The 24,985-nt window shown below is 39.2% G+C and overlaps 1 protein-coding gene across 1 annotated transcript in view; it reads left to right on the plus strand.

The window, feature by feature from the left end:
* MYO10 (myosin X) overlaps window positions 1-24,985 on the plus strand; it is a 254,463-nt gene that overhangs the window by 119,488 nt on the left and 109,990 nt on the right. The window contains exons 4-5 of the mRNA XM_073569433.1: window positions 17,160-17,347; window positions 23,403-23,537. Coding sequence (XP_073425534.1) covers window positions 17,160-17,347; window positions 23,403-23,537 — 323 coding nt within the window. The remainder of the gene's footprint in view (window positions 1-17,159; window positions 17,348-23,402; window positions 23,538-24,985) is intronic.

The following is a 24,985-nucleotide window of genomic DNA, read 5'->3' on the forward strand; positions in this document are numbered from 1 at the left end:
CTGAGGAATTTGGCAACAACTTATTATCCTTGCCTCATATAAACACATTCACTCTTGGCCAAACCCTATATACATGAGTACAGATGGATCCGGAGAGAAAGTGACTGGCTGAATGAGCATTAGTCCGTTAGCTAGCTTATGTGTATGGCCAGGTTTACACTAGAACTACTCTAGTTCAGAATGTGGAGTTCTTTTTGGCTTCGGAGACAGTTATAGTGTGACGCATTGATATATGTTTCTCCTAAGTATTTTTCATATACCTACAGAGCGCTTAGTAAAGGAAGGTTTTGTAATTGATTTTTGCAGAAATCCTGAATTCTTAATCCATGTCTTCCTGTTCGGCAGGATATGATTCAGCCCTCTGGGTTTCCTGCCTTTTACTGCTTACCGTATTTTGTTTCCCATTCACCTCTGTCCTTCATAATTAGGAGACATATACTGTAGCTATCACCTGAACCCTTTACTCATATCATATACACTGTAATGTTTATTTTTTACATTTCTTTTCTCGACCAGTAAGTGATTATCATAGAGCATGTGGCACTGTTATGTGTATGAGTAGATGGCGCATGCTTTATGAGTAGAACATGCCGGGGTCCCTCAACATGTTTTCTTATATAAAAATAAAGATAAAGGAGATGTGATGAATACGGCCACCAACTGATGGGCGGAGATACAGATTTATGAAAATGATAAATACATTTTTACTTTTTTCCATTCTGGCACTGGTTTTTCTTCCCGTCCACATGTCCGTTTTGTGGTCAGAAATTCTAGAGATGTCTTCTTGAGTGAACCTATAAGGTTGGTTGTCTAGGTACTACTCCAGCTCACAATAGTCATCCAGCCAGGGCATTTCGAGCCTACTCCTCGCTCGTACATGGGTTATTATGAGTAATTGTAGACTACACTTTGTGAAAATAAATTTGGTTGGGTCAATCAATATAGACAAAACCATTCAATTTTATGTATGACCTGAGCTGTTTTCCCAAGGTCAGAGAGGACCGGGGTGATCCTTTGGCATGCGTGCCAGTCATGCGCGCTAATGCTGCCTCCAGCACTTTAGGCTCACATGTCTAATTTGTGCTCACGTTGGTCTGATTTTCCTTTTGAGTCTCTCATTAAAAACACATGTCCTCCTAGCCAATATAATGCAAGCCTGTTAATATTAAAAAATAATCAAAAGAAGGACACTCTTCTTTAGAACTAAGTAGGATAAAAAAAAATACGGTATTCAAGCCCTGATCACTTGCGTAATGATATTTAAAAAATGTTTCATTCTTTCATTAATCAATCAGTGATTATTTTGGGGTTTTATATTTGTTCTGTTGTTGGTAGTGGACAGTATTTAAATTGCTACAGTGTATTTCCATCATATATGTGAAGATATAACTAATCATTAAAGACCTCCAATACTGTTTCAGATATTGGAATATGCATTTGAAGTTCTCATCAGTGCAGTTTGAGCATTGAGACTCTGACATCTTGTTGTTTCAGGAAATTTACATGTACATTTGCAGCAATGAACAGACTCAGACCCTATATTTTGTATAGAAGCATCTAATGAGCGTGTGCAAAGGTCATTGTGAAGGGAGGAGAGCAGGTCAGCTGTGACATCATGTATTGTGAATGGAGGAACCTGTCTTATCATATGGAAAGAGAGGTGTTAACCTGTCATTGTAATTTGGCCTCTGCTGATAAGGAAAGCGGTTGGAACTTAATTGCAAGAAAAAAAGGTTTAAGATTTTTTTTTGTACAAAAATGCTGTTGTACATCATTAAATCAGCTATGACAATATTTTGACCAAATCTCAGGAAATACACTTCAAACATACGTTAATACATAGCAGATTTGCCGCCTTTTTCATAGAATGTCATCAGCATATCTGCAGCAAAATCGTATGGGAAAATTTTACTGTGGATTGGCGGCAGATTTCACTCCCTGCATTACAAAGGGTGAGATCCACAAGAAATTCCAAAGACTTAAGTGAACTTTAAAGTCCGCACCATATGTTGATTTCCATACATTAAAGTTTGAGCAGTGTGTATGTACAAGAGATTTACTGCCATCGTACCCACTCAGCTGGTAGCGTGGATTGTCTGCACACAAAACCGCATGGAAAATCTGCCGCAAATACGCCACCGATAATGCGGCTTTTCTGGTTCCACAGCAAAAGCAAAATGCGTTGTATTCTAATTTGGTTGTGGATTCACTGTGCATTGCAAATCAGGAATGAAAATGGCAAAAACAAATGGCCCAATGTGTAGATTAGATAAAGTCCTCTTTCATCATTCATGTTTATGTCATTTTGAGCCAATCAATTCCCAATACCATTGCGGAGCTCGGCAACTGTTGTACTGACAATACAGCGTTCTGGTGAAAAGGAGCCAAGTTTTCCCTACGTTGTCTGTAGTTTTTGCTTCTGAGTACACCCATTCACTGCATTGGCGAGCATCAATCATTACACGAACTCTACGGGATTTGATGCAATAACATGGGCACCATCTGGGATATAATTATATACTATTTACACATCTGGCAAATGTTAAACACTTTTTTCTCTATATTGATTTTGGCACTTATGATATTTGACTTTTTTTTATAGAATGTGGAGGAAACAAATTGCATATGAGACTTTATTTAGGGGAATAGAGGAGAATGAGGATGTGAATGTCTGGCTCAGCTCCAACCAGCCACCCTGACTTAATACTTGTCCAAGATTTTTTAAAAAAAGAGTCATTTTTATTTCCAGAAACGGCTTTACTGTTGTTGGGTTGCGTCCACCATTACGACCCAGTTCTACTTCCAGACACAACACACGAACAAAAGTTGCACTGTTCCTACAAAAAGAAACAAAACTAACCCATTAAATGAGTCCTTGTAATTGGATATCTTTAAGTAGTCGTTGCAAAAAAAATAAGCTTATTTGCAATGTACTTGCTGGTTAAATTTGCCATCAATCACCCAATTTTTCACTTTCATTTTATTGATTACGGCTCCTAGTGAAGTGGACAGGCTGCTGCTGTAAAGGAGCAGTGGTCGAACATGTGCAGCGCTCTTTCCTACTGTGCTTGTAAGCGCTGCACTGAGACCGGTCTGCCCCACTGGAGCACACAGCAATATCCTAATCCCAGCCACCACTCTCCAGCTTCTGAGGCTGGCAGTGAGATGAATCGTTACTCATGCAGGAGCGCCTTGCCTTCTTAAGAACGTGAGAACAGCCCTTTAAATTTTAGTTGATATATGTAACTGTAATTTTTTATTACATGATCCTATTGAAAAGAAAGAAGTCAATGCCCAACTAATTGGGTTTAGTGGTTGGAAGATAGGAACCTTAACTTAATATTATTTTTTTTAAAAATGTAAAATTGTGCTTTTTTCAGGATTTCGATCTTCCAGGAGAACATGACAATTTTGTAAGGAATGACCGGCAGTGTAGGGTGCATGTGGCTCAGCTTCATCCATAATGATTCCTCCCTTTCATCCATTTAGGCACATATTTTTTTTTGGGGGGGGTGAAAGGATTGGGCTTGGTGGCTTCAACTTCCTCAAACTTTATCTGAATCTTAGCTTACGCAAAAAATACATATAGCAGATGTGTGAAAATCTCGGGGCACACAATTTGCAGATGTCTGTCATGAAAATTAGAGTACAATAGCGTGCGTCTTCTTTTACTTTATTGGATTTGTTAGGTGCTTCCAAAGGTGTCTATCTTGTGACTTTCAACCCGTTCACTAATGCAATAAATATGTAGGTTCAGTAAATACGAGCATGCATGTTTATGATGAAGTGTTGGGGGGATAGTTAGTTTATGCAAATGGATACTAAAGATAGGATTGAACTTAGTGACTATGTACAGATGTTGTTTCCTGAAACAGCCAGAAGGTGTAATCTAAAAAAGCCTCAGTAGCCAGTGTGAAATTTTTTATTTTCAGAACAAATTGTGATATGTAAAACAAAAAATAACAAAAAAAAATAAAAAAGTACATTTTCCCTGATTTAAAAATAGGTCATTTTTATTACAGCTTCCTTTTAACTTAATTCTTAAAGAATTGGTTAACAAGTTATTGGGACATCTCTAGGTGAATAAAGAACATTGTATTTTTCGCTATGTATGTAGTAGAATATAAATCGCAGTCTTCTTTGGAGAAGGAAACAGATGGATTTACTTATTTTAGGCAATGCCAACATGTTTCACTTTTATAAACTTGAAGCTGAATTTGTTCCCCACACTTTCTGTGTATGAGCATTACCATTAGGAATGTGTAAAAGCGTCCAAAACCACAGTGCTGATTGGCTGTTACTCCAGAATAGTTTGTGGACCTTGTCTTAAAATAGTTTACAGGTACTGTCGTTCCACCTGAATGGGGCCATTGACCGGCATGTTTTTTTTTACTCTAAAAATAGGCTACTTCAGTCACTGCGGAACATCTGTGTCAGAGAAGACGTACCCACAGTAAGCTTGTTATTCCAGCGTAAGCAGCAAAGTTTATAATGGTCAACCCAGAGTTTATTCGACAAATAAACATAAAAGCTGGAGCAGCTTCACAAAGACACAATGTGAAGGCGACAGGAGCAACCTAGGGTCTTGCTCTTGAAGTCACTGTGTTAACACAACAAATCTGTTCCAGAAATCTAGTGACCTCAGCATTTGTAGCTTGATCTCTCCAGGACAGAAACAATTTTTTTTTTGCAATGATCAACAAAATGGCAAAAATAGCTTACATTTATTGTAGTTATTAAAGTGAATGTCCACTTTTGAAAACCATTACCAAGCAAATATTATAAATAGCTCCATTCACACGCTTGTAGGCAGTAGAGCTAAAAATTTCCCATGATTCCAAGCTAACTTATAGGAGTATTCCAATCTCATACACTTATGACATACAGTGAAGGAAATAAGTATTTGATCCCTTGCTGATTTTGTAAGTTTTCCCACTGACAAACAGATGAACAGTCTATAATTTTAAGGGTAGGTTAATTTTAACATTGAGAGATAGAATATCAAAAATAAAACCAGAAAATCACATTGTATAAATTATAAAACTTTATTTGCATTTTGCAGTGAGAAATAAGTATTTGATCCCTTTGGCATGCAAGACTTAATACTTGGTGGCAAAACCCTTGTTGGCAAGCACAGCAGTCAGACTTTTTTTTCATCTGATGATGAGGTTTGCGCACATGTCAGGAGGAATTTTGGTCCACTCCTCTTTGCAGAGCATCTCTAAATCATTAAGATTTTGAGGCTGTCGCTTGGCAACTCGGAGCTTCAACTCCCACCATAAGTTTTCTGTGGGATTAAGATCTGGACACTGGCTAGGCCACTCCTTGATCCTAATGTACTTCTTTTTTAGCCACTCCTTGGTTGCCTTGGCTGTATGTTTTGGGTCCTTGTCTTGCTGGAAGACCCAGCCACCACACATTTTTAATGTCCTGGCGGAGAGAAGGAGGTTGTCACTCAGGACTTTATGGTACATGGCTCCATCCATTCTCCCACTGATGCAGTGATGTAGTCCTGTGCCGTTAGAGAAACACCCCCAAAACATGTTTCCACCTCCATGCTTGACAGTGGGGATGGTATTTTTTGGGTCATAGGCAGCATTTCTCTTTCTCCAAGCACAGCTTAATGCCAAATATCTCAATTTTTGTCTCATCTGACCACAGCACCTTCTCCCAATCACTCACAGAATCATCCAGGTGTTCATGGGCAAACTTTAGACAGGCCTGCACATGTGCCTTCTTTAGCAGGGGGACCTTGCGAGCACTGCAGGATTGTAAACCTTTACGGCGTATTGTGTTACCAATGGTTTTTGGTGACTGTGGTCCCTGCCTCCTTGAGATCATTAACAAGTTTTCCCCTGTGAACTTTAAGGCTGATCTCTTACCTTCCTCATGATCAAGGATACCTCACGAGGTTAGATTTTGCATGGTGCCCCAGATTGATGTCGATTAACAGTCATTTTGTTTTTCTTCCATTTTCTTACTATTGCACTAACAGTTGTCTCCTTCTTACCCAGCGTCTTACTTATGGTCTTGTAGCCCATTCCAGCTTTGTGCAGGTCTATGATCTTGTCCCTGACATCCTTATAAAGCTCTTTGGTCTTGCCCATGTTGTTGAGGTTAGTCTGACTGATTAATTGAGTCTGTGGACAGGAGTCTTTTAGAAATGTGACTATGTAAGACAGCTGTCTTTAGTGCAGGTAACGAGTTGATTAGCATCATCTAACTGGTCGGTAGGAGCAAGAATTCTTAATGGTTGGTAAGGGATTAAATGCTTTTTTCTCACTGCAATGTGATTTTCTGGACTTCATTTTTTATATCTCTCAATGTTAAAATTAACCTACCCTTAAAATTATAGGCTGTTCACGTCTTTTTCAGTAGGCAAACTTACAAAATCAGCAAGGGATCAAATAATTATTTCCTTCACTGTATTTACAGGATATAGTATAAATGTATTGTAGATCCAGGTTTCACTAATGTGACTATCTTAAATTGTGACATGCGCTGTACATATCCAGTGGAAGTGCATATTGCATAAACGGAGCGGGCTCAGGTCCTGATCACGCACCGTACAGCACTGTTATACAGCTGTCATCTAAGTCTAACAGCTGTGAACAGATCTAGCTCTGGTGCCAGGTGTTTTACATCTTAGATGCCGCTGTTGTAAGTCAGGACTGCTGCATTTAAAAGGTTGGCAATAGGGAAGGTGTCCCTTCTGATGCCTATGTATACCAAGCAGCTTCAAGTCCCCTAGTGGGAATAATAAAAAATGATAAATATTTAAAATATATATAAAAGTTCATATCATCCCCCTTTTCCCAGAGTGTAAATAAAATCTAAAAAAATAAACATATTTGTTATTTCCTAATGCATAACTGACTTTATTAATAAAGTATCATAATATTTCTCCCATACATGCTTGTGGATATGCCATAATTGCACGAGATGGGTATACCCCTTTAATGTCTGTACAGAGTTTCCTCTGTTAATTAATTCTGGCGATAAACTACAAGTAAGGCTAGTTTCTGGTAACTCGAAAAGAAAAGGAGGTCATATATAATATCATATTTGATATAGTTCTGACCCTGCAAAATACTTGGAAGGCAGGTGAGCATGTTTTAACTCATTTCCATTAACTACCTGGTATTAGTGGAGGCAGTTCTGAATATGTCTCTATGACAGCTGCTATTCTTCTCATTAAAGAGTCTTTCCGTGACTATACAATCTTCTACAACCTCTACTGAACCGAGCATGAAGCGTAGTATATAGATCAATGGGAATAGAACTCCAAAGGTCTCTTAGTAGCAGTCTATTAATAGTTAGAGATATGCGGATATTTTATATACAGTGGGTTAAAATAAGTATTTAGTCAGCCACCACTTGTGCAAGTTCTCCCATTTAAAAAGATGATGAGGCCTGTAATTGACATCATAGGTAGACCACAACTATGAGAGTCAAAATGAGAAAACAAAGCCAGAAAATCACCTTGTCTGATTTGGCAATTACTGTGTTATTATTATAGGGTTATTCCCGTCTCAGAAATAACAGCATGCAAGCATTGACTCAAGGAGATGGGGCTCCCGAAACAGCCAATCGCAATTACATGATCAGGATGTCAGAACTTTGCTGGTTCTGTAATGCTTACCAAAAAGGTTACATTGGTAAAGAATGCAGAATAATGAGATAGATATCTCTTAGGTCTTTTGGTGAGGACAGGGTTAAGTCTCAGAGTCCTCAGCATCTTTTTTATATATTCGATAATTTGCTGAAAGGAGCAGAACATTGGAGTCATCAGATGAGTGTCACGTGCGGTCTCATGATGCGGAGTTTATTGCTCTCTTGGTGGTTCTGTGTACTGGATGTTTGTTTCTCTCTCCATACTGCAGGAACATTTTTATACTACTGTCCTGGATCAAGGCTCCATGAAAAGAATGTGACCTGAGATGTACAGTTTATAATTTAGGGAGAAAGTTGGATGAAGCCCAGTGCAAATTAGTGGGAGACAAGGAAAATCACTCATTACATTACCACAGGCCTTAACTGAAGTTTAAGAGCTAAAACAAGGCCATGAATTATCTGGTCTGTGTTTATGAAGGATCAGCAGATATGCTCTCTAAGTAACGCTCTCTCTATCGCCTGCTCAGTCTCAGAGACATATGTTTTGTTTGCGACCAAGCGAAGAACAGTGACTATATCCAGCTGTTGAATCCAGCTGCCTGGTATGTGGCTTGTACACTAGAGCTGTAGACATGGCCATATACTCGGCTAACCTTTTCAATGCACTGTTCCAAAAGGTCATGAACATTAACAGGTTACATTTGGAATTTAATATTTAGATTTACAGAAATCTGTTATAATCAATTACATAAAACCAATTTTATCATTACTTTGGTTCAACCACATTCCCCAGTTATTGAAACCATGATTTGGAAATCCAGACAACCCACAAGACTTATTATTTCCATGGCAGATCATCTTAGACAATTCTAAGCACATTCAGACTAGTATGTGGCTACAAGGTTCGTAAAATGGTTAGATTTAGTAATTTTGGGTCTCCAAGGTGAAACTCTAATAGGTGTCTTACTCATCTATGACCACCATTACTCTCATTTCCTTTTTTGTTCTTGACTTTTTACTGATCTCTTGACTTTTTACTGATCTCTTATGTTACGTAGTTTCCAAAGGACTTCCTCTCCGACTACCTGATAGTTATACGGGCCACTAGTTTTGTGCAGGTTGAGTTATGGGGTGTTTCTATACTCCTCTTGTTAAGGGGTGTTTCTATACTCTTGTGGGATGTTTCTTGCTTTGCATGGAATCCTCCTAAACTGCAAAAGGATACATACATCTACAAAATTAGCCCTTCTGAGTTCAAACATTCAATTATGAGCTCCACAGAGTGATGTGACTGGTAGCAATATATTTATATTCTATGTAAAATGAATGCACATAGTAGAAAAAGCAGCATGCTACCTGGTAAATATATGTGAGGTGCAGGTTTGTTGGCAGATATTTTTACAAGTGACCTCTGTTGTTCAAGGTGATCTGATAACTCAAGATGCTCAATCTCAGGGAGAAAAAAGTATCATCAGTCCAAAATCAGAACATGCCAGATACTCAACTCCTCAACAGTCATCTGTCGGCTCCCATACATACTAGACAGGCAAACCCATTGATAGTGATGAGTTCGGCCAACATTAGTGTCATGTATTTGGGGGCTGTAGTCTCTGTTCTATCTTGATAGAACTATTTGAGACCACTTTAATCAGAAAGTTATGTATATCCTGTTGTTCAAGGGCTATCAGTATATGAACAGTCACGTAAGTCATTTTTGTTTTGGAATTTTCTATTAAATGTGGTAAACCGTAGGAACATTGAGAAAGCAATTTTGATTATTATGCTGGCAGATAGTCACATTGTGCTACTTCCCAGGGGCTTAGTTGACCTCAGTTTCGTGCTAGGATATGTACCTTATAAACATTTCATTCCGGTGTACCGAATACTCGCACAGTTTTACTATTTTAAACATAAAAAGAAAGTTGTCAAGAAAGGAAATGATCTTGCAGGCCATGGAGCACTGTCTTTGGTCACCCAGTCTCTAGTATAGCCCTTGAAGGTGTTTTTCAGGCCTGAGCTAAAACTCTGTGCGACTGCAGATTGGCAAATCCTGACAGTGTGCATTATGCACATATTCCCCGCAGTTGTCGGATCGTGTGGGAGGTGTTATGAGGGCCAGATAAAAAAAATGCAATCTATCTACCTGATGCAGCTTTAGGAAAAGCAGGTGAGAATCTAGTAGGCATGTGACCTTCTGACTGGTTTGGCAATTGAGGGAAATATGTGAATAATGCACACTGTCAGGATTTATCGATCTGATGTCAAATAGATTGACAGCAGAAATTTAGCTCAAGCCTTGAAAACCTCTTTTAAGTTTACAAACCAACCTCAAGCGTTAGGGTATGTTTCCACGAGCCGTATTACATCCGGATTTGCTGCGGATTGAATGCTGCGTACAGCCGCAGCGTCCAGATGTTACAGCATAGTGGAGGAGATTTTATGAAATCCTGTCTCCACTATGCATACTAAAACGCGGGTGACACACCCGCGAAACTTTTGTATATTCCTCCGATATCACTCCATTTGTCTAATGTGCCTTCTGATGTAAAAATGACCACAGGGCAGCCCACGAGAACCTGATCTCCAGGAATGGGAAGGTTTCCTTTTAGGATTTGTATTAGTCAATGGAAGGAAACAATCACTCTTTATTGCCCCCTCTTAATTATAGTTTTCTACATATGAATTGACAGTTTTCTATTGATATAGCTGGACCTTGATATAAATAAATTACAAGAATTCACAGAGCACTTTTTGCTGCGTTTTTTTCTGCAGAAAAGAAGCTATGTTTTACAGGGCCAGCAAAGTCTAAACGATTTCAGAAATCTCATACATTTGCTTCTGTTTTTTCCTGACTGAATTTGAGAACTGCAGCATTTTTTAATCTGTAGCATCAATTGCTTCAGCGTTTTAGCAGCTTGTTTCACCCATGGAAAGTAATTGAAATGCAAAAATTCAGCAATAGGTTTTGCTCTGGTTATTGCAGCATTATTAACTACATTTCTGGTGAATAAAACTTTTTAAAACATTTACTGTAGATAAAACACACACGTAATCTGCACCCGAAAACTGTTCCAAGAACGCATAAAAAAATGCAGGAATACCTGCGTTTTGTATGCAGAGATTTTCCTGACAAGAGAGCAGAATAAAATGGAGCGAAAAACGCGGCGTGTGAACAGAACCCAAGTGTTACTAAACTCTAAACCACATTTGACCCCTTAGTGATAGCATGTTTGTTCACTGAAACTTACAGGGGAGCGTTATAATAATATTTTTGCATCGCGTAGTATTCTGATGATGTCATCCTACAATCTGATTGTCACACTATGACTCCTAGTAGAAACTCAATAAAATTAATGAAATAAAACAAAACTCAGCATGTTGGAAAGTTTCATGCAAAAAGTGCCTAAGGGCTTCTAGAGTAACTGGAACCTGTATTATTTTCAGGTACAAAATAATCACATGGGAATGTACAGACGTCTAGACAAAATTCACTCCTTTTTAGTTTACTCATTTTTACTTTGCGCACTCTATACAAAGCTGTAAAGTATGCCAAATTAATCTTGCAGTGTTTCAAGGCAGAGACTAATCTTTTTATGTGTGGCTGTTTTGCCAATCACATGAGGAATAAAAAAAAAACAAGTTATCATATGATTAGTTGTGAAACACAACTCCCCCAACCGATCGACACCAGTACAATTTGCATCGGTAGCTAAAGATATTTTGGTGTCCTTGTCAAAATTTTAGGGCATATTTGTCCACGTCTAAGAATTTACTTCACAGGAAAAGTAGATCCTGCAGAGGTCCCATAACAGTATTGCCATAGTGCCCCAATAATAGTGAATGCCACAATTCCATAATATTACCATAGAAATGTCTCACAGTGTTGTCCCAAAAAGTGAAACACTATACACCCTGTGCTCTAAATGTACCACACACTGTACATTCAACAAACTTTTCATAAATCAATAGTGCAAGCAAAAATAAGAAACTTTGAAATATATCTTATTATAGAAATCTGCTTCCTTCACCTCCTATGAGCCATTTCTTCTCAACCAATGCTCCCCTGCCTCTTGAGCTCGCCATTCCCTCATCTCAGCTCTGTCTTGCTCGAGATAAGACAGACTGTCAGGACTATGAAGTATCAGGTTGCACAGCCTATTATACTTTATAGCAAGTGGAGGGAGTAGAGTAATAAAACAGGCAGACATAGACACAGATAGACATAGATTGTGCTGAGTTTTCTAACAAGTCTTTTACCTCACCCAGAGCTGGATTCATAGCTACACAGATTGCTACTGATATATAGTTTCCTCCATGCTGCTTCTATCAGTGTGCTGCTAAAGGAATGAAGAGCAGAAATTCCTCTCTGTGTGCTGTGCTATGTGTGGAAAAGATCATAGCATTCAGTCTCACCAACTCAAAATCAAATGAAAATTAAGAGATAGAGCCTGTAGAGTGGAAAACAGGTGAAGATTCAGGTTACCAGTCATATAGTGGCAAGATGTAGTGTTATTCCTCATGTACACACAAAATAGCTTATTTTGAAATGTCACTTGAATGTACTTACCCTTTAAATGGGTTGTCCACTTTCTCTTGTTGGTGCAGCTTTCTCCACAAACTGACCAGCACTTCTGTCCTGGCTGCTGGTTGTGGTGTGCATGGCCAGTCAAGTCCATCAGCCTCCTTCAATAGCAAAGCAGCATTCGCATGTGACGTGTTTTACAAATGGACGAGGCTGATGGACTGATTCTGGTCAGCTTGTGAGGGAAACTGCTTTAAGGGAATCTGTCAGCAGGTTTCTGCAAAGTAATCTGAAGACAGCGTAATGTAGGGGTAAAGGTACTGTCACACTTAGTGATGTACCAGCGATCCCGACCAGCGATATGACGCGGTCAGGATCGCTGGTACATCGCTAAGTGGTCGCTAGTGAGCTGCCACACAGGCAGATCTCACCAGCGACATCGCTGGGGACGGGGGTCGCTACTTACCTGTCAGACGAGGCGATCCTGCGTCCTCCCGCCCGGCTCCACGCGTCGCTCGTCTCTCCACAGGAAGCGCCGCAGGAAGCTGACGACGAGAAACAGTCCTGGACGTTCTCGCGCGATCGGCGATAACCAGCGGGGGAGCGGGTCGGAGATAAGTATCAGACACAGCGATATCGCTAGCAATATCGCTATAGCGTCACTAGTTATAGCGATATTGCTAGCGATATCGCTTAGTGTGACAGTACCTTTAAACACTGAATTCAGAGATGTGTCACTGATCAAGCTGTATGCTGTTGTTTACTTACAATGAAGGTGTTATTACTGGGACATTTTATCATGCTACAGCAGCACATGAAACCAAGTCTGACTCCACCCCTCCTGTGATAAGCAGCTCACTGTCAATAGACTGCTTTTTGAGCTCTGCAACATGCTACATCTAAAAACTCTGATTGTGTCACAACTGTTGCACCCTGTAAGCTAAGTGATAGATTGTTGAAATTGGGGTCTTTTTCCTACTTTATACTAATCTGAGATGAGGTAACAAAAACCTGGTGACAGATTCCCTTTAAAAAGAAAATTTAGCCAACCCCTTTAATGAAAAACTGGTTATAGTAGCCATCCCCTTTAATGGAAAATTACTGGGCATAATGGGGGAATGCTATGGGGAACAATAATCAGGAGGTCGTCTTTCAGTATTGTCTGCTTCCCTGTATTTATTTCATGTGGAATAGTTTGGACAGGACCCTTTGAAGTAATTATTTATCAATGCAGATGCAGACATATGGAACGTGTAAATGAGATGTAGTATCTGCCTGTAAAACTATACAATGAGTCGGAAGGAAAAGAGCGCGCGTCATGTGTCTACTGATGTGAGACTGTTTAGTAAACGGTCTGATCTTTCATCACACTGGATGAAATATGTGTCCTTTGTATATGGTGATTGAGAAGTTCACAGACAAGTGCTGAAATGTACAGTAATCTAAACACTTTGTCATATGGCCCTTCCGCGGGCACTCAATCTCACTTTTTATTGGCGGACTTTCACTGACTCGTAGTGAAATCCTTTTATGTTACATTTCCTAACCAGGTGGACCATATGTAGGCAAGTCTAGGGGATGAAGTGTATGACTATGTTTAAAGATTTCTCATGTTAAATTATCAATCTACCATATCCCACAATTTTGTTTGGGTCTAAAGATATGTCCCCTCAATTATTCCCTTCATACCTATGGCAGCCTTTTTCTCTGCCTACTGACATGTCCCAGCCCTAAAACCAGTCCAATAGTCACCAGTCCTCATCCCATTATATTATTTTGTAGGGCTTGTTGTTTGTTTGACTTTTATTGCTTTGGTGTGGTTTTGGTCAATTTATCTACCAATATTGTGAAATGTAGAATAATAACTTTTCTTCTGTGTAATATTATTGGATCTAGATTGTAAGTTGTACTGATTTACTGGACTGTCACACAAAAGTGTCAAAAGCGTATTTCCTAGGACCAAGAGGCTTCAGAAAGACAGTGTGTTCTTCTCGTAAGCTGATGTCTATAGAGAATGGGCAACCTCCAAAGATCTACATCAATGATTACTTCAGGGGTTGACATAGCATTGGTGCAACCTATGGAGCCACACTTGCACTTGGGCCCCAAAGGGTAAGGTGTCCTATTTCCTCCTCCAAAGCAGGTGTAATTGTGCATTATGATGAGCTATTGGGCCCATATACTGCTCTGGCACAGGGGCACTTTTCTGCTTATATCTGCCAGGTATATATATGGCTGTCATGTGGTTGTTTTACAGGCATCATTTCTATAAGGTAACAACTAACAACTCAAATGTGCAAGTGTTAGCCTCTGTTGTTTCCTAGCATCTGCAGTCTCTTAATGGCTGACCCGATGAGATTCAGCTCCAGTTAAATATAGTGGAGGTTCTGGGCATCCAATCTGAAATGTGAAACTCTGGAAAATTTTGTATGTGGTTTGGACTGGGCAGAAGATATTTTAAAAATAGCAAGACATATTTGTTGATGTTCTCTAGTCTCACATCAAAGCACATAAGAGCTAACAGTCAGATGATGGAATTAGAAGAAACCCGAGTAAAATGGAAAAGCGTCCTCCCTCAGCAGAAAGTTGTAGAAAGGGAAAAAGTAAGAGTCTCATTGTAAATGTCACGTTACGGGCAGGTTTGCTATGTGTCGTGCACAGATGTGTTTATGTAAAGTTGCCGGTCTGACATGAGCTCCAGCGCCGTCTGTGGTCAGGGAATGTCTTTGATATGCTTTGAGCCTGTAAATGTTGTAGGCAAATTCTCAGCCATTGTAGGTCTTCTTGTGCCGTTGCCTAATTCTAAACAGGACTTAAAAAGTATACTTTTAGGAATTTAAAAACATTTTTCTCCTCTTCACGTACATACATTAAAGCCCTTATTTATCACCAAAATTCTGACGTAACACACTTTGAAATGTCAGAAAATTTGCAACTTGTGGCGTTTTTACACCAATCCCATCAAACTTTGCCAACTTTTAGAAAAATGGTCTGAGCTGAGGTGGAACTCAGCGTGCCTGACTAATATATGATAATTTACACCACTAAGGGGGCAAACATTACATCAGAAATGTACTCCAGTCAGAGTGTAGTAACATTCTTTTAGGTGGCATGTAGCAATTGGAGGAATAACCAAATTCTTTAGTGGCACATGCCTCTTTATGAATTTGGAACATCTTACTTCAGTGCTCAGTTCATCAAGACAAAAAAGACAAAACACCAGTCTTGATGAATCAGGCCCATAGTGTGGTAGAAGCTGAAGATGGAGGCGCAAGTCAGTCATCAGACATTTATATTTTACACCATAGATCTCCAAAATATGACCTTGTTGTCTTGTAGAGGCTTACAAAACGTGGCTTCCTGTCCACAAACTGTGTGTCATATTACAGATCAGCCCCATTAATGTCATTGGATTTTAGTAATACCAACCCATGGAAAGGAGTGGTGTGTTACTGCATGCAAAAAGCCATGTTTTCTAACCTTGTACAATGCTTTTAAGGCAATAAGTACTGCATCCACTACCGTAGCTTGTAACCTATGGACTTGCTTGTACAGCACAGGAGCTTAGTGGATATTATTGATACCTCACTAAATTGGGATGTTGAATTAAAATCTGAACATGTTCATCCTGTGTTTACATGGTTGTCTTCTTAGTTATCTATTTTATATGTGTGTTTAAGTATATACCATAAATGTCCATTAAATAAGGAGTTTTAGTGGATAACACTAAGCATAAAATATAACCCACTGTTCTAGGAAAGTATTGAACGAAAAAAAGTGAAAAATCCATTAGTAAATGCAAATGTTCTTAGCTAAATAAAACATACATAGCAAATAAAAACATATAAAAATAAAGGTGTACCCCTGCAAGAAGCAAGGTGAAACGTGCGTCGGGGTTGAGGGAAGCAATGTCTGGTAATCTCCCTGCTGTTCATATAAGATCCCATTTCACAGGTAAAAATGATCAATCATAATGATGTTTTAGTGGGCGGCTATTGTCTAACATATGCGTGTAGGTAAGTTTCAGTACCCCCTTATTTTGTGAGTGATACCTGTTCCTGTAGCCACATTAGGATATTTATTGCCTCATGTATTTGCACCATCAGGCTATTTCTGCCTTCCTGTTTTAAGATTCATGTTTTTAAAGGTTTTTTTTATCTGCTATATCCGCTATATTAATCTAATAAAAATTGCATTTACTATTTGGATTTTTATCTTTTTTTATGGGAAGTTCACTGCTTTCCTAGAACAGTGGAGAATATTTTATATGTGTACTGGAGACTAGTTCTACAAAAGTTAGAAAGTGCCATTACAGTTGTCTACCCTATAAGTCATGCGTTGTCATATGAGTTAGGATTTTGTCATAGACTAATTTGACAAATTGTGGCTCAGTGGATAGCATTGTTGCTTTGCACTCCTAAGGTACTGGGGTCAAATCCCACCAAGGACAACACCTTAAAGTTTATATGTTCTCCTCGTGTTTGTGTGGGTCTCCTGCAAGTACTCTGTTTCCTCACACTGTTCAAAATCATACTAATAGGGAATTGCCATTATGCCCCTCAATGGGGACAGTGATAATGTTTCTAAAGCACTGCAGAATAAGGTTTCCATTCTAAGTCATGTGGCAGAGGTCAACATTGACTTCTGGGTGGCCACCTCCAGTAGATGGTACTAGAAAGCCAGCTTGCTTCGTTTTGCGGGAGGACTTACCGTATTTGTATATCTTTTTCCCAGAAATCATTGCCTGGCCTGTCTCCCTATGCCACCTTGATGGTTTCCACAAATAGAAAAAGGACCCCCTAGACCTATGTGTGTATCTGACAGGTTGAGGTATAAATGGTGAAAGGGAGTGATTACAAACAGTGTAAAATACTATTCTATATAAATAATAAGAAGAAATGTGAAATAATTTCCAATGCTTGGTATTATATGCTGGATTCACACATGTGGGGCTGTACAACTTTATATATAGATATTGATATGTCATCTATATTTGTGTTAATTTTGTTATGCTTTATTTCAGACTTATATCGGCTCCATCCTTGCTTCTGTAAATCCCTACAAGCTGATACCTGGTTTATATGACCGAAATACAGTGGAGTTATACAGCCGGCACCACTTGGGAGAAATCCCCCCTCACATCTTTGCTGTGGCCAATGAATGCTACCGCTGCCTATGGAAGCGACATGACAATCAATGTGTTCTCATCAGGTGAGTAATATATGCAGCATCAAATGTATAAGGTATATTTTGAGGATGAAAGGTGAATGTAATCTCTGATTTAGGCCTGGATCAGACGAGCACATCAAAAATTTGTCCGTATTTCACCCAGAAAACTCCGAAAAGTTTCATCCTTGCGGCACCTGTCCGTTTTTTTACATCTGTATGAGATCTGTTTTTATACATCAACATCTTAAAATGCACATGATGAAATTCAAATACACAGATGATCTGAATGACATCTGTTTTTTTACATACTCTGGGTCTGTTTGAAAAGGCTGTCATCTGAACAGCTGCACTGAATTATATTGGTCAGTCCATCTGAAGGAGCCCTTATGGAAATTACCTGAAATTAGCTACTTTGATCATCAAGTGAACCCCCATTCAATTGTGTTCGAGTTACGAACCATGCCCAATCACAAGGGAAAGTACACTGGTAAGAATTACTGATCAATATGTAACTTGCTTGCAGATTTTAGTCAGTTGCTAGAAAATTTTGGCCTGAAGTTGATGTTTTTTCAGCATTTGATGCAGCTCAATAGAACTAAATGGAAAAGTCATGTAATTTTTACCTGGTTGTCTTCTTCATAAACTTGTATTGAAGTGTGATATAGTGTGACAGTTGCATTGAGGTGTACAAATAGTATGCTCTGCATATAATTTAAGGCTCATTCACATATCAGTTTTGTCATAAATGTTCTATCAATGTATTTAAGGCCTCATTCACTGATGAATAAAGAAAAAAGTAAATTTCGAAACTTCTCCTATTCTTTGCAATGTTAAACACGTACAGCAAACGGATGGTACCCAGGCTGTACACTGATGCATAGATTATAATGGTATGTGTTATATCAGTGAAGAAAACAAATGCAACAAGTACCGTATGTGCTACATGTCTGAATGGGACTTAGCAGATAGCTCATGGATACATTACGATGAAAGTCCCCGATTTATGATTTTGTTTTTTTGCCTTGTGGTATTCGTTACTGTTTTTTACAACCAAGTTTTTCAAAATGGTGCACACATTTTTGAATTTTGAGTCAGAAAATGGTTTCTCTTTTGTCTTCAACTTTTTTGCTACTTCTTAGTGCAATATATTGCTCATTTTGCAAAATGGTGCAAAAATTTCTACATAAAGTCAATTTAGTGAGGACTGGAAAAAATATGCATACAGATTAGGCAACTTTTTGAAAACTCCCAAATGATGAAACAGGTGAAAACATCGGTAAACCCTAAACGCTGCCCAGAGTGGCAAACTAAAAAAAGCAAGTGAGCACATAAGATAGAAAAAGTGCAAATGGAAAGATGGATTAGGCGCAGACTGAAGCAAAGCAGAAAACAGTAAAAACTCAACAGGAAGACAGGCGTAAATGCTTTAATGAATCGGGCCCCAAATGCCTTTTACACGTGTCCTACTTTAATTTGTGTTGAGAACCAAAGTCATCCATTGAAAGGAAACCTGTCGTGTCAAAAAACGCTATTATACAGATATGGGGTTAATAGCATTCTAACGCTGTACAGACGACAAACTGAAAGCTCGACTACCGGTAGGAAATGAACTTTATTCATCCTGGTAGCCTCTGGGTTTCAGAGACGGCCGACACGGCTTCAGTAAATTAAATGGCAGACTTAACAGCCAGCTCTGTACTGATGCACTGCTGAGCCGGCTGTCAGTCAGTGCCGGGGCGTGGTTACAGCTTTTACAGTGTGCACTATGCACTGAGCGGTGACTTGAGCTGCATCCGCCGCGCCTCTATAACTGAAAGCCAGATGCTGCCGGGATGAATAACCTCTTCAAGATCGCAATACGTATATATACTGACCTGAGATATAAGAGAATATCATCCCCATAAAGGTGACAATCCAGCAGTTTTCGGCTGTCCACTATATCTGACAACTTGCCGTATCACAAATTATCGGTGTTGACACCGTCCATATCTGTTTAACCCCTTAGTTGCTGCTGTCAAAAGTGACTACATCAAATAAATGGTTAAAAGATTGTGGGGGCTTGCACTTTAATCTAATTGACACACTGAGATCATGATTCTGTGATCCTGATGTTTGCCATAGCTGTTCATGGCCAAATAGCGGCCTTAGAGTCTCCCGGCTATAGCGGTCAGTTCAGAAGTTAGCGACATTTAGGTGGTAAACAAACACTTTTTCATTCCGGCTATACCACTTTGCATTAATTCCTAAAAATCACCTGAAGGGTTAATAAACTACCTTACAGCGGTTTTCAATATGTCAGGGGGTGCTGTTTTGAAAATGGTATCACGTTTGGGGTTTTCCAATATATAGCACCCCTAAAGTCACTTCAAACCTGGATAGGTCCCTCAAAAAAATAAATTTTGTAAATTTCCTTGAAAAAATGAAAAATTGCTGCTACATTTTTAAACCTCCTAAAAGGCTAACAAAATAAATTACAGTTTAAAAAATTGTGCTGATGTAAAGCCGACATGTGGGAAATGTGGTTTATTCATGTTTTTCTGTGGTATGACTATCTGGATTAAAGGGATAATCATTCAAAGTTTGAAAACTGCAATTTTTTTTACATTTTTGTCAAGTTTCTGATACTTTTATAAATAAACACAAAACATATCAATCTAAATTTACTATTATCATAAATTATAATGTGCCGCGAAAAAACAGTATCAAAATCACTGGGATTTGTTGAAGCATTCCAGAGTTATGACCACATAAAGTGATATTGGTCAGAATTTAAAAAATTGGCCCGGTCACGAAGGGGATAAACATCATTTCCTCCTCGTAGCTGGGCTTTCAGTGAAAGGAGTACCAATTTCTTGCTCTGTGGTAGTATATGGCCATGTCATAGTTAATTCATAAGCATGTATCTTCAAGTGAACTGTTATGACTGTCGGCAAATAATGGGAAATTTACATGAAAGAAATGCTCTCTTTTATTTGCGTTGTCTATTACGTCTCTTATTATTATGCATTTATATAGCGCCATTTATTCTATGGCGCTTTACATGTGAAAAGAGGAAATATAGACAAGTACAATAAACATGTGCAAGACAAGGGACACACAAGTACATATTATTTAGTTACATCCTTTTTCTGTCTCTGCGTCTGCTGGTAACTTCTCACCGATGGCTAGCTGACTTCATGGATATGGTTTGTCCTGAGATAACTCTGCTTGAGAAGACTTAGGTTGATGTCCTACCATGACACATAGTCCTGAAATGAAGCTGCAAATATAAGGTGGGATTATTGCAAATGTGCTGCTGGGAGAGGAGGTGTAATGTTATGTCCATGGCTCCCCCTAGTGGATGACATTCAATTTACAGTCTCCGAAGAGATCATGTACAAACTGGCAGCAAAGGAAAAAGAAAAGGTTAAACCACTTATTTCTGTTGCTTGGACTTTCAGATATTTAGGGAAAGGCTTCAAATTTAAGAACTGGCAATTTCTTCCTAACCAAACGGATTATGAATGCAAAAAATATATACTGTATTAGAGTTAGAAAGACTATATTTTCTGCAAAAAAAAAATGCAAAACCTGAAAGGAAGTATTACAAATAAAGTAAAAATGATCCAGACTAAGCCCTAGTCATGAGCAACTCACAGGCCAGATAAATCAGTTTATTAAAGGGGTTTTATGAGATTATCATTTGGTAACTACCTGCTATTCCTTAGAAGACTTAGCAATTTTGGGGGACTTTGTGTAGACTTCTCTAATATGTTAATAATTACTGACCACTTTTCATAGTGACTTAGGCCGCGTCCACACGTTCAGTATTTGGTCAGTATTTTACCTCAGTATTTGTAAGTGAAAGCCAGGAGTGGGTGATAGAGGAGGAGAAAGGAATCTGGGTGTGATGGGAGCGGAGGGGGACGATGTGGGGCACTGGAGTTGAGGAAAAGCTGCCTTTTGGTTTCTGGGGGAAAGAAGGGGTGAGGAGAACAAAGTGGGCTCAGGAAGATGGCGTTTGGAATGACCAAAGGTTTACAACACAGGGGCAAATGTAACAATACGGTTTCATTTTTAGGTAGTGCAGACTTCGACTGCACCAGTTTATCTCAGTGGCTCATGCTGCTTCATAGATCCATCTAATTGTAAGAATGTCTGGCCTTACTTTATGCCAGAGGCTTGTGCCACAATTCTGGCGCCTTTTGGCCCACTGTGTCGCCTTTCCTGACAAGCAATGCCCATGTAATAACAAGGCCATGTAATAACAAGGCCACGCTCCCTTGGCGCCAGTGGTCTAGAAAGTGTTTAAAATACACAATACAGTACAGACAGTTTTTTTGGTCAGAATTTTTGATATATCTCTCCCATTAGATAGAAGACGACCAACCCCCTTCCACCACATGATCTCCTGACAATGCTTTTTCTGAAGATTACATTTGCACTTTTGCCAGTTTTATCACAGCATTATAGTGGTTTGATACAAGATGGGACATAAAAGTATTTTCTTTGTAATTTGTCTCCTGGCGCCAGCTACGATGCACTGAGATTGTAGTAAGGGTCTATGTATTACTGCAGTGCCACAAGGCCTGATTGGCTGCTGCCGTCCGAACCTGATTAAGGAGACAGGCTTTGTATGGCCGCTTGTGCGGTTCCCTCTTACTGTGTCAATTCTTCTGAATTACTTCCTGAGCTTCTAATTCTATATAGACATAAAAGAATAAGTAAATGGAAGTACTGTACTTTGCAGCGAAACCCAGCCACATTAACCCTTGAATAACTGGGATCTTTTTTTGTCTTTCAGTGCATCTGTCTGTTAGTCCTTTTCTTTATTTTACTGTTTTTACTTTCTGGAAATATACAAAATAAAGTTGCAGAAATCCTGGATATTTTCGAGTGTATATTGCGCTTTACAGCTGTAGTTTCATCATCTGCAAAGACAATGTTAAGCCTAGATTATAATTTTTACATTATAAATATTTTTCTTTTTAATTAAAGGGGACTTATCAGGTCCCCCAATTCTCTCAAAGTTCCACCATAATGTTCAAAAGCCCTATATTTGTATCCCACAAATGTACTTGATGTCCAAAACAACTCTTCATATGTGTGCCATAATAACTATAATTGCACCTTACATCATATGTCGGCCTGGTCTGATAGGCTTCCATCTATCCCCGTCTAGTCCAGCCTCGGATGCTGTAATCGAGGTCTGCTGGGCACAAAGTTTGTCCTCCCCATTGTCCTTGTCATCTCAGGTCACTGGAAATCTTGCCTTACTCCCTGCACATGGCATACTGACACTGAGTCCCGCTGTACATACTTTTAGGTATACTGAAGAGATGCTTGGCGCTGCTAGCTGGTTGGTCTAAACAGTGCTTTGGGTCCATAGACATCAGTAGTGCACCCATGAAGATGGAGAGAGTATATCTGATTTCACTGTGCATATCACCAAGAAGGACAAGATTTCCAGTGACTTTGAGATGAGGCCATTAATGATACTCGGGGGCCATGATTACAGCCAGTGTAGTCTTCAGGAAGTCCAGGGTAATTAGCATATGATGAGCGGTGCAATAAAATGTTTTCGTCACACACATGAAGAGATGTGTCGGACATTAAGGTCATTATTGAGATTAAGAATCAGGCACTAACGCATTATAACCGAAATTTGAGAGGCTTTGGGACCTGACAGATTTCCATTCATTTTAGATCACTGAAATAAAGAGTGCACGAGAAGTTAAACACATGGTCACCTTGGATCTGCCATGGGTGGACATGCTTTAAAGAATAACCATTGTTTTAATTTTTTTCATTGTTTTTTATAAAGTACTCAGGCAACTAGGTAACTTTGTAATATACAGTATCATATAAGAGAAATCTGCTTCTTTCTCCTCCAGGACTGGTCATTCATTCTCAGAATTCTCAATTCATGGGTAAAAGATATTATGATATATTACAAGTTTCTTATGTTCATGTGTACCACTGATTAATGGAATAAAATTAATATGACGGTTACTTTTTAAGTCAGATTGCAATGTCACAAGACTGCAGTGCTTTTTATATGTTCCGGTGATGCCTACATATTCCTATGTGATGCCTAAATGCTTCTTATTGATTTCAGCGGAGAGAGCGGGGCAGGAAAGACGGAAAGCACAAAGCTCATTCTAAAATACCTATCTGCAATGAGCCAATATTCCCTGGAAGTTTCTTCAAAAGAAAAGACCGCAAGCGTGGAACAAGCCATTCTGGAGAGCAGGTAAAGGTCAAATATGCAAAATAAATGTGCTTGTGCCTTGTATGTCCCATGTAGTCTCATCCATTGAGTCACACAATGTAATATATAACACCACATGATCATTGCCCTACCAAAGTTCAACTAGCCATTGACTTCTATGTGGAACATTGCTGCGACATTACAATTATTGGTAGATCGGCTGAGTATCTATTCACTACGTTCTTACAAACCTGAGTGGCCAGTGCTTTCAAAGCAATGGTTTTTCATATACTTAATAAATGAATGTAATTATTATGCTACAATAACAGGTGACCGTGAGAGGTTGTACGCCTGAGACTCACTACCATTCCAGCCTCTACCAGATTTGACCACCAAGTCCAAAAACTGACGCCAAGGAATTCAGCATGACCAAATATTACCTGGTACAATGCAGTTCTTCCCAGGGTTATAACATTTTATCAGTTTGATTTCAATGACAGGCTGTCATTCTTGGCTAATACAGGTTGCATACCTAGATGTGTATCTTCGCCTTAGCTTTAGATGCTGAACGAAACTTGTTTGATGCCACTGTATACAAAGACAATGTAACTTATTTCTACCATTTTGCACAATCTCTATATGTAAATGATTATGTGCGCATTTGTTATCTCTTTTTATTTCTCTAATAAATGTAAAATAAAATTTAAGGCAAGTAGTCATCATAAAAAATATGCTACCGTTTTCTACGAAGGGCCATAAGTCTTCATGACTTCTGACTACAATCAAGCCATAATTAGTCTGATCCAGTCCAGCAATCATCTCTTCTGTCTTCTTTCGAATCCATAACGATTGAGAGGGGGCCAATAGCGAGTAACATGCGGCTTTTGTGCAGTCTGTAATCATATATTTCAGCATAGCAGCTGTAGGCACAAAGCAGGATGTATTTAATCAAAATGTTTTGTAAAGATATTTTACACTTGTTTTATTTAATATACATTTCTATACATTTAATCAATTAAAAAAAATGATAGGTGATCAAGTTTCAGCACAGCTTCATTCCCGTACTGATTTTCTCTTCTACATCCCACAAGAGTTCTCTGAGCTAGAGTACATTGATTTACTCCTCTTCCTCTTGAAGAGTCTGGTGTTGGTGATCTCGGTTTTCTCTACACTAATGCACAGTCCGTTCCCCCTCTCTCCTGTGTGTCTTTTCTGTTATATGTCTGTACTCTGATTTTGTACAGTCGGTATGATCTTCTGGGTCACCCTCCCAGGGCTTTGGGGTACTCTGTACCGGGCCCGATAAGCTTCAATGGGAGATGTCACGGCAGCTGGGACCCGGCCCGTGGCCCTGGGCGCCCATTGTAAACAGGGGAAAGTTGCAGACAGATCCACTGGGACAGATGGTGTAGTGCAGCAATGATGTTATAGCCCTCCACAGGCAGGGCTGTAGTCCCAGGGCAGAGTAGGTGAAGTGACACTTAGATGGT

The sequence above is a fragment of the Dendrobates tinctorius genome, unplaced genomic scaffold (assembly GCF_039654945.1).
Source record: "Dendrobates tinctorius isolate UK_male_01 unplaced genomic scaffold, ASM3965494v1 ptg000025l, whole genome shotgun sequence".
Classification (NCBI taxonomy): Eukaryota; Metazoa; Chordata; class Amphibia; order Anura; family Dendrobatidae; genus Dendrobates; species Dendrobates tinctorius.